The following is a 13,741-nucleotide window of genomic DNA, read 5'->3' as shown; positions in this document are numbered from 1 at the left end:
GCTATACGCCGCGCCCAGACATCATATCATTATGGTACATTATGATTGTTTTCAACTCTGATGCAACCTTTTGCGATATGGCAGTAAATCGGTGTCTCCTTGCACATTTCCCAAAGCTTGCAATTGGCTACTTTCCAATTAGTAAAATCAAATGGAACTTGTATGACAGACTTTAATAACCGAATAGTAAATTGGCGTAATTAATAAAACTGGTCAATTGCAATAACATTTAATTATTTGCAGGTATTTGGTTATTTAATTTCATATACAGTTTAGTGATCAATTGATTGAAACAGACCAGAAGAGAGTTTCGCCATGTCTTTCTATCTGTTTTTAACTCTCGGTCAGTGACTCGAACATGTATATTTTACTACGGAACCCTACACTGTGCGTGGCTCGACACGCACTTGGCCAGTTATTTTAACTTACGCCAAATTGTTTTCAGGCCACAGCGTAGGTGAGCTCGGCTGTGCGTATGCTGATGGCTGCTTCACAGCGGAGGAGATGATTCTCTCGGCGTATAGCAGAGGACTGGTGTCAGTCCAGACTCCTTTTATCAAGGGCTCTATGGCTGCTGTGGGGCTTAGCTACAAAGCTGTGAGTTTTCAAGTAGTGTGAGTGTGTGATAAACTGATACTGATCTATATCAGTATCAGTTTATCACACACTCGAACCATTGTCGTGCAGCGGCTATCCGCTGCACGACAATGGTTCGGATATGAGCCTATATGATCGTCGGTGGCTGCTTCATAGCGGAGGATATGATTTCACAACCGGTCGTCCTCCTGAAATGCTATTGTTGCCTATAATTTAAGGCTCGTTACTTAATCGCCTCGTAAGACTCATTTAAGATGACGCTCAAAAGTATACAAACAATAGATACGACATTTTAACCAATTGTGTTATTATTTCGCCACGTATTAAATTACTGCTACCACGCCTCAGGTCCCACAATCTATTGTCTCCACTTTCCATCGCCCCACTTCGAATCTTCAGATAAAGTTCTCTGAGAAAACTTTTAATAATACTTATCAGTAACAAGACTGATTAATAACGAAGCAATTTAAATGACACTGTGCGAAATCTTCAAATTCAAACTCAAAAGTATAATTACTAGGCATTTATGTCATAGAATACTTTTTCTATATGTATTGGCAAATGAAAACTATAATGAAGAGTTACTTTTGATGCTAACATAGTAGAAGAAAATTCACTAGATATAGGATATCACTAATTAAATGTATTTGCAATTAATGTTAACAGACAAAATTGGGCATGTAGTTTATATTCATGAAAATACAACTATTTTGAGTGTATAACTTGAAATACGGATATATTACTGTTATTATTATTCTTCATAGTCGTATTCCTCATTGGCTGAGATCACGGGCTCATTACGTGGAATGAAACACACACAACAACTTTCTTGGCATTATTAATGGATTGGTTTGCCATTGCCTTCTCCATTACACAAGTAATAATAAGAATCAACCAGTGTGCAGGTTTCCTCACGGTGTTTTCCTTCACCGGAAGAAAGTGGTGGATGATGAAAACTACTATACATGAGTCAGATTGGTATACAAACTCATGTGGCACGAGTAGGAATCGAACCTGGGACCTTTCGATCCACAGGCGGGCGTCTTAACCATTACACCACCACCGCTTCTTCTATTGTTATTATAGTAGAGGTAATTATATTTGTATACCAATTTCTTTTTCCTATTACGTAATGCCTCGACTAGTTTTTCCTTTTATTTTTTAAGCATAGTAAATAAAGTACCTAGTAGATTTGTAGATACTGAACCTTACCAGTAACCGGTATTAATTTCTGTATCGTCCTAGTAGGTAATCCCACCAAAAAAATCTTGTCAAAAACTAGCTAACAATGATATTTTGTGTCGTTCTCAAAGGTCCTCGCTCTGTGCCCGCCCGAGATCGAAGTGGCCTGCCACAATAGTTCAGATTCTTCAACTATTTCTGGACCAGCGGACGTCATGAAGAACTTTGTCGCTGAACTGACAGCTAAGGGCATTTTCGCTAAAGAAGTTCCTTGCTCCAACATCGCCTACCATTCCAGATACATTGCTGAAGCTGGTGAGGAAACTGTAATATTTACTTATATTCACAGCAAAATGGTTGTGTCTCCTTCATACATTTTAATTATGACCTCAACTTTTTTATCTAATTACCAGATTTTCATTCAGCTAGGAGACCAGATTTAATTTATCTCGTGTTTTTTTGCGCCCGACGCAAAGAGAAGGGGGTTATAATTTTGACCGATAAGTGTGTCTGTCTGGCGTGGCACCGTAGCTCATTAATGAGTGAACCGATTTGGATGCGTTTTTTTTTATTTAATAGCTAATTTTTATGCGGTAGTTCTTAATATGTTTGACTAAATTCGGTTCAGACGTTCAAAAGTTGTAGCGAAATTAATATTAAAAGTCGGGGCGTTTTTAATTCGTCTAACAAATAAACTTGTTCTTGATCATATCAAAGCATTTCTTTAAAGAAAAAGAACTTCACACGTGGCTGATATGTCTATAACCTAAATAGCTTGTTAATGTTACAACATTACCCCTTATTCAGGGCCTAGCCTCCTAAAATACCTTGGCGAGGTGATCAAGGATCCAAAACCTCGCAGTGAGAAGTGGGTCTCCACATCAGTGCCGCAAGACAGGTGGTCTGAGCCCCTTGCTAAGTATTCATCTGCCGAATACCACACTAACAACTTGTTGGTAAGCTATCGTTATCCATATTAAAAAAGTCCTCTTACGCATCTGTCTGTCTGTTCGCGATAAACTCAAAAACCACTGCACGGATTTTCATGCGATTTTCACTAATAGATAGAGGTCGTTGAAGGGGTATAATTTATTATATTTTTGCCTGAACGAAGTCAGAACGGGCCGCTAGTAATTTATATAATAGATAATTTAAATATATTCACTTCTCATGATGTCAGTGATAAAATCATTACAGTATTTTATCACTGACAACGTGACAAGTCAAGTGGGAATAAATTAGACCCTCACATTATAACTTAAAGGAAAAATCGCATATTATATCTCGTTTACATTGCCCCAATTCGACTTTTCGATTGAACCCATTTTTTATAATTATTCTGAAAGGCCTAGACCACATGAGTAGGGAATCGGAATAAAGGCAAAGCTTCCAAGGAGCGAGCGATATTGTTACCTATTTTATTTGGGTTAACAAAGGAGAATAAAATAAATAAAACATTTATTATATGACACCTTCTAATCTATTTACACATTTTTGATTAACTATTTACACTTTAATCCACTAAAAATAATTTGAAATTCGTCAATATTTGCTGAGCGGGAGCGCGAAACATGACAGCCGTACGTTACGCGGCCCATAGCTGCTTGTCTACTGGCCGAGTGCGCGTAAATCGGTTTTATCCAGTTGCAGCGCGTACGCGACAAGCGGCTAGTAGACATTCGCTGAATGCTTGCAGTACTTAGTGTATCTACGAAAATGCAGTTGTATGAAGCTTTGCCTCTGTTCCGATTCCAAACTCCTTTCGATTTAGATACCTACACGAAAAGATCAACGTGTAATTAAATACAAACATTGAAAGTGCAGGCAAGGTTTTTGATAAGAAGGTGAATCGGCACTTAATATTATCTAAAAGTTCGCCAAACGATTCAAGCTAAATACTAGTTCTTTTGTCCTAGAACTCCGTTTTGTTCGAGGAGACCTCTAAACTGATTCCCGCAAACGCCACGGTCGTCGAGATAGCTCCTCACGGGTTGCTACAGGCCATTCTAAAGAGATCACTCAAAGAGTGCAACCACATCCCATTGACCAGGCGAGGGCACTCTGACCCTGTCAAGTACTTGTTAGAGGCTATTGGGAAGTAAGTCGTCAAGACCTTTTTTTTTATAAATCATTCATTTTTTATTGCTCCGTACCTACAAGTACGAATAAAGGAACCTTATTTATATAGGATATATAATAAAATATTTTAATATTTATATTAATAGCTTTTAAATTCGTATATAGGGTAAAGTTGATGTAGAAATCTATATTTTTTTGATAATAATTTGATACAATGTTCAAATTAGTATTACGAATTTTATTAATGAATAACTATTACCCAATATCGTGCAATGTTTTATTTAGTCTCAACAGAACAGCTCAAATTTATTATTCCTTGTATCAAAGGGTCTGAGAATACAATAAATATTCATAGCTATTTTAAATTACAGATTATACCAAGCTGGCCTAAATCCAAAAGTGGACGTTTTGTATCCAAAAATTGAGTACCCTGTATCAACGGAGACGCCGCTCATTTCCCATTTAGTTGGATGGCAACATTCTGATGATTGGTGATTATTATTAATTGTATTTTTATTTCATTTTTCATTCTCTGCGGTTCCTGTTCCGGTTCCTTTCTTAGTCTAAATGAGTATTAGAGTGCAGGGTTCGCTTTCCTACTTTTTCTCAACCACTTTGCATTGTCGTCGCCATTTTTAGTTTTCAACCATTCGCCAATGGTTGAAAACTAAAAATGGCGACTGGTTATTGACGACATCTAGCCGGCACTTTTTGAGTTAGCCCTTTCTAAACACGGAAGCCGTAGAGCGTAAATGAATAAAATAATTTTGCATGTGCAGCTTTTGCAATCAACAACTTTCTCATTCAGCAGCGGTGAGGAAGAATAATGAAATAATTTTAAATAATTTGTTTTTTTTAGGCCAATTGCTCGTTACTTCGGTCAAGATCGTATTCCATCAATCAGCCGTAACTTTGTGATGTCTGTTTATGATAGTGACTACAGTTTTATGAGGAGTTTCATCAGAGACGGTAATGTATTTCTATTATTAACTATGGCATCTGTAGCTAGTATTGTTAAAATGTTTGTTACTACTTTATTTTCTTGCTAAGGATATATTGTTTGTTAAACAAATTTCAATTATTCAAGTTGTAATTAAAATACCACCATATCTATCTGCTACTAAGTTTTTCTTTTTACTTTTCTTCTCCGAAATCAAATGGTGGTCTACAAAAACACACATGAGTCAGTTTAGTTCAAACTCAAGTGGCACGAGTAGAATTCAAAAACCTAAGCCACTTACTTTTCTATCACAGGCTTCAATCTTCATTAATTAATTACAAAATAACCTTGGATCACGTTATAACTTCAGTGACAACTCAGTAGCTAGATTAACTTTATGACATTTAAAAATCTTTTTAATTTATAGGTCAACCAGTTTTTCCCGAGGCGGCTTCTTTACGTCTCGTTTGGGAAGTAATGGCAATGTATAAAGGAGTGGACTATAGAGATATGTCTGTTATATTCAAGAACGTTCAAATAACTGGCGAAGCTAATGTCACTTGGGAAAAACCTCTGACACTTTCTATTGGTATACTTAAAGGAAATAATCGTTTTGAAGTAAGTTAAAAGTGTTATTGTTTTGTTATTTTTAAAGATACAGATAATCTGAATGGGTTTTCTATTTTGGCGGCTTATATAATTTTCTTTTGAATATATCATTCGATTAAAAGTCATTAAATGCATAAAAACATTTTCATTGTAAATCCTTTTAGGTCAGTTTCAATGGTAAGACCATTATAGAGGGCACCGTTTATGTTCCGACTGCAAAAGATATATCTTTCCACAATATTGACGAATCTAAAACCGTAGAACAAGACATAGTTTTGGATTCTGAGGACGTTTACAAGATTATGGATAGACGAGGCTTTACCTTTAAGTAAGCATCATAATATTTGACTTTATATTGAACGAAAATGCTATTAAATACTAAATTACTAATGATTTTTTTTTAGATTTTTGTGTCTTAATAGCAATAATGTTTAATTTCAATGTAATAATAACTGTAATGCCAAATCATATAAACCAGACATCGAGTCAGCGTTTCATCACATTTATTTTTTTAGGGACATGTTCAAGTCAATAGTAACACTAAATTCACAAAAAAACAAAGCTACAGTCAAGGCCTCTGAAGGTGATGAATGGGTTACATTCTTAGATTCTCTAATACAATTCCACATGATTACGAGAGATCACGATGGTGTATCTAAGCTGAAATTCATCAGAAAATTGACAATTTGTGTTGAGAAACATAAAGATGCCGAATCAAAAAGTGTAAATGGCGTAGCTATTTATGAAGCCAATTTGGTTGAAAGCCATGATCTCATCCAGTAAGTTATATTTTTAGCGTAAACTTCATATTATTTTATTGATAAGAATTTAATGCTGATAAAAACTTAATTTATATACATATATATATACTAGATGTTGCCCGTGGCTGCGCTCCCGTGGGAATTTTGAAATAAAATATAGCCTATAGGAATATGGGACAATATACCTTTATAATGGGAAAAGAATTTGTGAAATCGGTTCGTTAAATAATTTTGGAGATTACCCGCCACAAACATACAAACTCTTACCTCTTTATAATAATAGTATAAATTAATATTAATTAATCCAATTTATGTAATTTGCTATAGAATATACACACCTATCTGTAATTAAAATAAGTGAATTTAATAAATTACTAAAACGGTTTTGAGTTGAAGCTAGATATAATGATAAGTTATTGTCAATATCTAACTACTTACAAAAATCTTTTGTAGGTGTGGAGGAGTAGAACTTGAAGGCGTTATATTGACAGATATACCTAAGGTTGAAGCAGAGCCTGATCTGTTGGAAACACGAACATTTGTACCCAATTTTGTGGCAGGAGATGTTGATGTAAGCAAATTTTAGTATAATATTTTTGTAAGTATTCTTGTTGTACAAAAATGTTGACTTATTAATTGCTGCAGGTCTCAACGGCTCTTTTGGTAAATTTGCAAATTGTTGGTAACAATACTAAGGAGAGTTCTGTCAAAGTTGCAGAATTGATTAACAAGAGTCCAGTTTTCTCAAACATCATCAATTTTGAATCAAAAAACATCGTTGACAATGATTTTGCCGTTCAAGTAGTTGAAGTAGCAAATAGTGATCTTGATGATTTAGCCAATAATGAATTTGTATTGGAAAGTGATTTAGTTGTTGTAAACAATTTACTTACAAACGACAAGGTAAGTTAAACAAAACATACATTTTGTATTTGTTTTATATTTCGAAACATGTTTTTATCAATTTATATGTATTTTAGAAATCCAAGAATCTATTCAATGTATTAAAGAATGATGCTTTCGTGTTGTCTTTGGAGCAAGATTCAAATGAAATGCATTCGAAGAAACCGAACCTATTCGAAGTAATCACTACAATGTATGTTAAGAAGCAAATACTAATTTTACTGAAGAAGACAGATAAACAACAACAAAAGGTATATATCAAAGTAAATCAAGAAAGTAAATTCTCCTGGGTTCCAACGTTGGAAAGTGAACTGCAAAAGACCAAACCTATTGTGCTGGTTTCAGAAAGACAACCCTTCTGTGGATTGATTGGTAAATATTAAAAGAGAAAATAATATCATTAAGATAATTCATCATAAATAGAATTAAAAAACTATTTTATTTACGCGACAAGCTTCTGATTGTTTAGAAATGTGAATTTTATATTGCTATTGTTATAGACAAAGACAGTGAAAAATTAATTATAATTTTTACTTTCCATTCAAAATTTTTTTTTGTAAACGCAATGCAAAAGAGGAAAAAATTCAAACTGAAAGTAGAAAAGATTTTGATCATCTTTTTTACACAGGTTTGGTAAAAGCATACAGGAAGAAATTCGGCGATAAAATCTCTCTGCTCGTCGTTGATGATTACAACGCTCCATCGTTTGACCCAGAAAATACTTTGTACAAAGAGCAACTTCAGAAAAATTTGGCATTCAACATTTTGAAAAAGGTATTTACATTTTCAGTGTTGCTTTACGCGACAGTTCCGCGTTTTTTTAGCTTGTATTTTGTACACTACATTCAAAGCATTTTATATGAAAATATCAACCTAAATATGGACCGATTGTTATGGAATTTGGTACACGGGTAGAATATAAACTGGAATACTATATAGGGTACTCTTTATCCCGAATTCCAACGGGAGCGAAGGCCCGGAACGCAGCTAATATAGATATATTTGTTATACAAAAACTCTTTTTTTGATGTGACACAGGCTCAATTTATGTTTGTTACAGTTCTAGAATAATTTGAACATTTTATACGATACGATATTTAATTTTCGCTACCTATTAATTTTTAAGGGACAATGGGGAGGATATTACTACCTCCCGACCTCCAAATCTGCTAATCTTCAGAACTTGACCTTGGTCAGCAAAGTCGCTGGTGACATCGATAGTCTGATCTGGGTAGAGGCACCATCACTGCCTTCTAACACTAATCTTGTGCAGGTAAGTTCAAAATATATTAATTGATTCTCTACGGATTTTGTTTTTACAAAAGATGTGGTGAAGTTAAGTCAAGTAGATATCATATTTTTTAAATTATAAAAAATAGACTTTATTATAAATATTATGTATCTGTAACATTTAATTTTAATTAAATATATTTATCCACTGGTTTGGAATGTGTTTCAGACAATTTAACATTTAAAAATTTAAGAAAAAAAAAAGTATATTTTTTAAGTTTTACTGTTATACCTACTGTTATTAATTATCATGCAATGAGCTTTCGAAATAAGCCTTTGTGATTGCATTTTGGGACTAAAATTGCATTTTGGGAGTAAATTAAAATACAATGAATTTTCAGGTATACTACGCTGACGTGTCATTTAAAGACGTTAAAACAGCAATACATAAGGAAATAATACACAAAAATAAATTTGGAATGGGCTTCAGTGGAATTAATAGCAAGTAAGACATCTTTATTTTTTGCATACATGAGAAAAAAACTTGTTTAAATCCAATTTTCATATTTTATTACATTTTTGTTCCTTATTAAATTTCGTATTGCAAAGCAAATAGTATTTCTGTTTCTATTATTGGAATTTATACATTCTGTAACGACAAACAGTGTAGGCAGATAAAGAAAGTCTTAAAATAAATAAACGATGATCTTTACTGAAAGTAAATTAAGTATATCAGTAAAATTAACCTCGTACTTAATTTTGAAATAAGCAGATTCTATAGGACTTTTCATATACGTGTTTGAAAAGCCACTCTAAATAGTTAGTACTTTTGTTAATACCGCAAATTATTCTCAGTGGTGAGCGAGTGATGGGGGTAGTTCAAGGTGGGGCATTATCCAGTACCATCGAAGCCGACCCAGACCTGACCTGGCCTGTCCCCGATCACTGGAGCCTTGAAGACGCAGCCACAGTACCTGTTCCGTTCCTTATGGCTTTCTATTGTCTTGTAAGTATTGGTGGTCCAACCAGTGAGTGATTGTGAGCTAGAACTGCTAAAAGAAGTGATATAATAGAAGTAGTAATATATGGTTTAGAAGAAGTGATAGATAAAATGTAAATTGTGAAATCAATAGGTCGTACTTGAATAAGAAATGCACAAGATAGCATTTAGGTAGATGTGGCTTGCCTATGATAAGCTAAAATAGGTTTGAAATTATCAGGGTGAACTATTGTTTGTTAGACTACTGCTGATAAAAGTAAGAGGGGTTTATAATAAGGAAGGCCTATGTCTGTCCCAGCAGTGTGGTGTCGGATGACCTGCGATGAGATGGGTGGACGATATAATGAAATTCGCAGGTTGTACGTGGTTGAGAGAGGCACAGGACAGAGGAGGGTGCGAAGAGGTGAAATTATGATGATGATGATGTGTCCCAGCAATTAGGACGTGAAGATTATATTGTCTATTCCCCAGGGAACAAGGTTCGGCCTTCGTCGCGGTTCGTCAATCTTCGTCAATGGTGGCGCGGGCGCAGTTGGCCAAGCTATCATCTCTATCGCTTTGTCGCTGAAGTGCAATGTTTTCACCAACGTCAGCAGTGATGCGAAGAAAAAGCTGTTGCTTAAATTGTTCCCAGAGCTTAAAGGTGATTTTCATATATGTTTGTAACAAAAATACTGATAAACATCAAATAGGAAAAAAGAAAGACAAATGAAGCATATAAAGCATCTTAAGTTTAGCTACTCTTAATTGTTGTTGTTGTTGTTACATTGTTGTTGTTACAAATCACACAGATTGAGCTAGCCCCAAAGTAAGTTCGAGACTTGTGTTATGGGATACTAACTTAACGATACTATATTTTATAACATATACATATATAGATAAACATCCAAGACCCGGGCCAATCAGAAAAAGATCATTTTCCATCATGACCCGACCGAGCATCGAACCCGGGACCGAATGTTTAGTGGCAAGAACTTTACCACTGCGCCACCGAGGCCGTCAAAAAATTAATACTATTGCACCTTTATTACATTTATTTTAAAGCTATGATAGTAGGTAATTTGAAATCAGAACAAATAACACTAATTAAAGTTTTTTTAATCTTCTTCTTTTGTCCCTTGTTTGATCCCTATTTATATTGGGTCAGCTGTCCTAGTAATTTTGCGCTACGCTCTCATATCATTATTAAAGTTAAGTATATCTTTTGAGCATCCTACTAATATTATAAACGTGAAAGTTTCAGTGAATGTATGTTTGTTAAATCTACTGGACGGATTGTTATGAAATTTGATAAACACTTAGAATATAATCTGGAATAATACATAGGGTACTTTTTATCCCGAACATTTTTATTAAAAGAACTCATACAATTTTAGAAAACAATATCGGCGACTCGCGTCTCGACGCATTCGTGAGCATGGTGGTCAAGGAAACAAATGGACATCTTTGCAACTTGGCTATCAACTGTGCTAGTGGCCCCTTACGAGAAGTAAGATAGCAATCTCTGTATTTTTTTTAAGAACAAATTGTATTGTGTATATTCAAGAATCACTTGTTATTTATCAAGAAATAACACCTTGACATGCACTTTTTCATTTCAAATTGTGTCCTACACTTGCTTTGCTGGCCAGCACTTACGGTTAGCAAATAATGGAGCAAATTATTATTGAAAGCCGCATTTTTTTCTGATTATATTTTTTAAATATTTTTCTTATCCAATCAAAACATTCTAAAATAAATGTGTCTTCGTTCACTGTATACCTAGCGAGCGTTCGATCATCAAATATATTATATTTAATTAGTTATTGTTAGTGTTAATATTTTTATGGCTAACACTACAACAATTTTTTAAAAATTTTCAGGCTACTATGAAAGTGCTAGGCATAAGCAGCTACTTATTTGACCTGAACGATTACGACATGTCGCAGAATAAGGATTTGGGTATGTCCTTCTTGAGAAACGAAAGGAACTATAGAGCGATCAACCTGGCTTCAATCTTCATGCCACAGTACTTGGGAGAGAAACAGGTATTTATATTATGTAGTAGCCAGTAAGATCGTTATTTGATTGATGTTAATTCGGTTTGAGTCGACGTATGTTATGCTATTCTGCGACTTCAAACATTATTGAATCGACGTACAATCAACAATCTACCTATCAAAAATCATTGCAAATTCGTCGCTATTGTTAGCTGTGGTAATAAAAAAGTGGGACATACGTAATAATATACATTTATCTTACTTTTTATGAATAAGGGAGCGAACGTTTTGTTCTTTATATATTTGTTTTCAGTCACTCCGATTCCTCATGAGTGAGGGTATTGCCACCGGCAGTGTCAGGCCATTGACCCGAGTGGTGTATTCACCTAATGACGTGACCAGGGCTTTCAGGCTTCTGTCCAGAAATAGCCACAGGGGGAAAGTTTTGATTAGAATGAAAGATCCCTCTGGCAAACAAGGGGTCAAGGTCGTGCCCAGGTAAAGTAATAAAAACTCGCAAGTTAAAACTCTTAAAACGGGAAAAACATTTGTTTTTTACTGTTTTTGTGCACATTGACTTATATTCATATAATTACTAGCTTTTCCCCGAGTTTTTTGTGATCACATAGTGAGTAAGTCTATAAATTTACTAATAATATAAAAGGAATATTTTGTTCAATTGTTCATTTCAAAAATATTTATCATTCGAAAGTCCAATCATTGAGATGTGCTTGACCACTCATTTTGTTGAAATTAAACACGCGATACTCGCGTACATTCAACACCACCACAGCCTAATAATTCATTGTGAATTCGCCCCTATTACAGCGGCATAAAGATTCAATCAGTATAACTTGTCATGCATTATTTTCACTGTACATTTTATAAATATGTTCTGAATTCAACACGCGGCTGTGTTTTAATTTTCGGGCTAATAACAAATTTAAATTATATTGATGCAAATTGTGTTGTAAAATGCATAATGCACATTGATTCATTAGGACTAATCTAAGGCCACAATGAACCCAATCAAATCAGAACTTGGGAAAAATAATCGAATCGCGATGTCAATCGCTTACTCACATCACACATCCATACATGCCCAGCAACCTGGCCCAACTTCGAAGGGGCATAAACCTTTGGGCATAAACTGTCTAAATGCAAAAAAAAATTGTTGTGTGGTTTAAACGAAGAAAGCCTAAATAAAAAGACGCAGACGGCGACTTTGCTTTATACTATGTAAGTGTAGGTATGTGACTGCTATATTTTTTTATTGTTAATTAGGATGAGTTACTCATCTCCTGGAAGCTACGTAGTTGTGGTCGATGAAAACGGCCTAGGAATCGACCTGGCCGACCACCTGGTGAAGAGAGGAGCCAGGAACCTCGTCATACACATTATGCCTAATAACATCTCCGGATATTTCTGCAGTATGTTGACGTAAGTACTTTTGTTGATACAATAATAATATCAAAAATTTCACACTAATATTATAAAAAATGTGAATATATGTTTGTCAATTTTCAGTCTGTCACGCTTTCACGGCTAAGCTTGGTTGATTTTGTTAAAATTTGACTCGTTTTAGGTTTGCATGAGCACATAGATCTAACATGTAGGTAGAAGCCTAATTGGCATGTAAATAATTAAAACGATTTGTAACAGTGGTGGTTCAGTGGTTAAGACCATCCGCCTGTGGTCGAAACACCCCAGGTTCGAAGCCTATTCATGTCACATAAGTTTGTATACCAATCTGACTCATGTTTAGTAGTTTTCATAGACCACCACTTGCTTCCGGTGAAGGAAAACGTCGTGAGGAAAGCCTACACTCTAGTTAATATTTTATCATTGCCAAGAGTTCTATGTGTATCAATTCACTTAATGACCACGACCATTAGCTATAAGAGGAAACAACAAATTAACTTTAAAACCCCTGACATTCAATCACGGCTAAGAGTATTCAAATAAATAAAACTAAATCTAGTCGATTTCCGTATTTAGAAGACGATTATTCGGACTGACTTACTTAATACACAGACAGGTTAAACAAACACTAGAGGAGTTTGAACAAAACAAAAAAAGATAATTCCCAAAACTTATTTATATTAGGTACGCGTTTTAAAGAAAGAATTCATTTCCAATAGGAAGATAACTTAGTTAGGTTATATAAACAGATGGAACTAGCAAAATATAATATTTTTGTACCTTATATTTTCCCTAATAACGTATAATTTCCACCTACACTTTTGACCTTTATGTCCATTATATTATTTGGGAATATGCCTTTTAGATAAGAATATATATTGACAGGTCAGCCAATGAACCGTGATATTTTCTTTCATGTAAGTTCATTCCATGAAAACCACATTAGGAAAAGTTCGATATAAAATATCCAAAACAGAGCAGATATAACTATATCTAAATTGAATTCACGAAAAATCGTATTTAACGTATAAATTCTGGT

General features: G+C 34.6%; 1 protein-coding gene and 1 long non-coding RNA gene across 3 annotated transcripts in view; one reads left to right on the top strand and one right to left on the bottom strand.

Annotated features, from left to right (window-relative positions):
* The window catches only part of LOC128673992 (uncharacterized), a 37,650-nt gene that overhangs the window by 3,655 nt on the left and 20,254 nt on the right, over nt 1–13,741 (bottom strand). The window lies entirely within an intron of this gene.
* The window catches only part of LOC128673990 (fatty acid synthase-like), a 50,881-nt gene that overhangs the window by 30,642 nt on the left and 6,498 nt on the right, over nt 1–13,741 (top strand). For both annotated transcript variants that reach the window (XM_053752190.2, XM_053752188.2), the window contains 21 exons: nt 446–597; nt 1,911–2,094; nt 2,587–2,735; nt 3,696–3,877; nt 4,230–4,349; nt 4,718–4,827; nt 5,226–5,416; nt 5,572–5,735; nt 5,923–6,186; nt 6,622–6,739; nt 6,814–7,071; nt 7,149–7,443; nt 7,700–7,845; nt 8,198–8,344; nt 8,703–8,806; nt 9,157–9,307; nt 9,773–9,944; nt 10,678–10,790; nt 11,164–11,328; nt 11,594–11,778; nt 12,565–12,720. In XM_053752190.2, coding sequence (XP_053608165.1) covers nt 446–597; nt 1,911–2,094; nt 2,587–2,735; nt 3,696–3,877; nt 4,230–4,349; nt 4,718–4,827; nt 5,226–5,416; nt 5,572–5,735; nt 5,923–6,186; nt 6,622–6,739; nt 6,814–7,071; nt 7,149–7,443; nt 7,700–7,845; nt 8,198–8,344; nt 8,703–8,806; nt 9,157–9,307; nt 9,773–9,944; nt 10,678–10,790; nt 11,164–11,328; nt 11,594–11,778; nt 12,565–12,720 — 3,526 coding nt within the window. The remainder of the gene's footprint in view (nt 1–445; nt 598–1,910; nt 2,095–2,586; nt 2,736–3,695; nt 3,878–4,229; nt 4,350–4,717; nt 4,828–5,225; nt 5,417–5,571; nt 5,736–5,922; nt 6,187–6,621; nt 6,740–6,813; nt 7,072–7,148; nt 7,444–7,699; nt 7,846–8,197; nt 8,345–8,702; nt 8,807–9,156; nt 9,308–9,772; nt 9,945–10,677; nt 10,791–11,163; nt 11,329–11,593; nt 11,779–12,564; nt 12,721–13,741) is intronic.

The sequence above is a fragment of the Plodia interpunctella genome, chromosome 12, assembly GCF_027563975.2.
Source record: "Plodia interpunctella isolate USDA-ARS_2022_Savannah chromosome 12, ilPloInte3.2, whole genome shotgun sequence".
Classification (NCBI taxonomy): Eukaryota; Metazoa; Arthropoda; class Insecta; order Lepidoptera; family Pyralidae; genus Plodia; species Plodia interpunctella.
The sequence above is the reverse complement of the archived record's forward strand: the minus strand, read 5'-3'. Positions and strand labels throughout refer to the sequence as shown.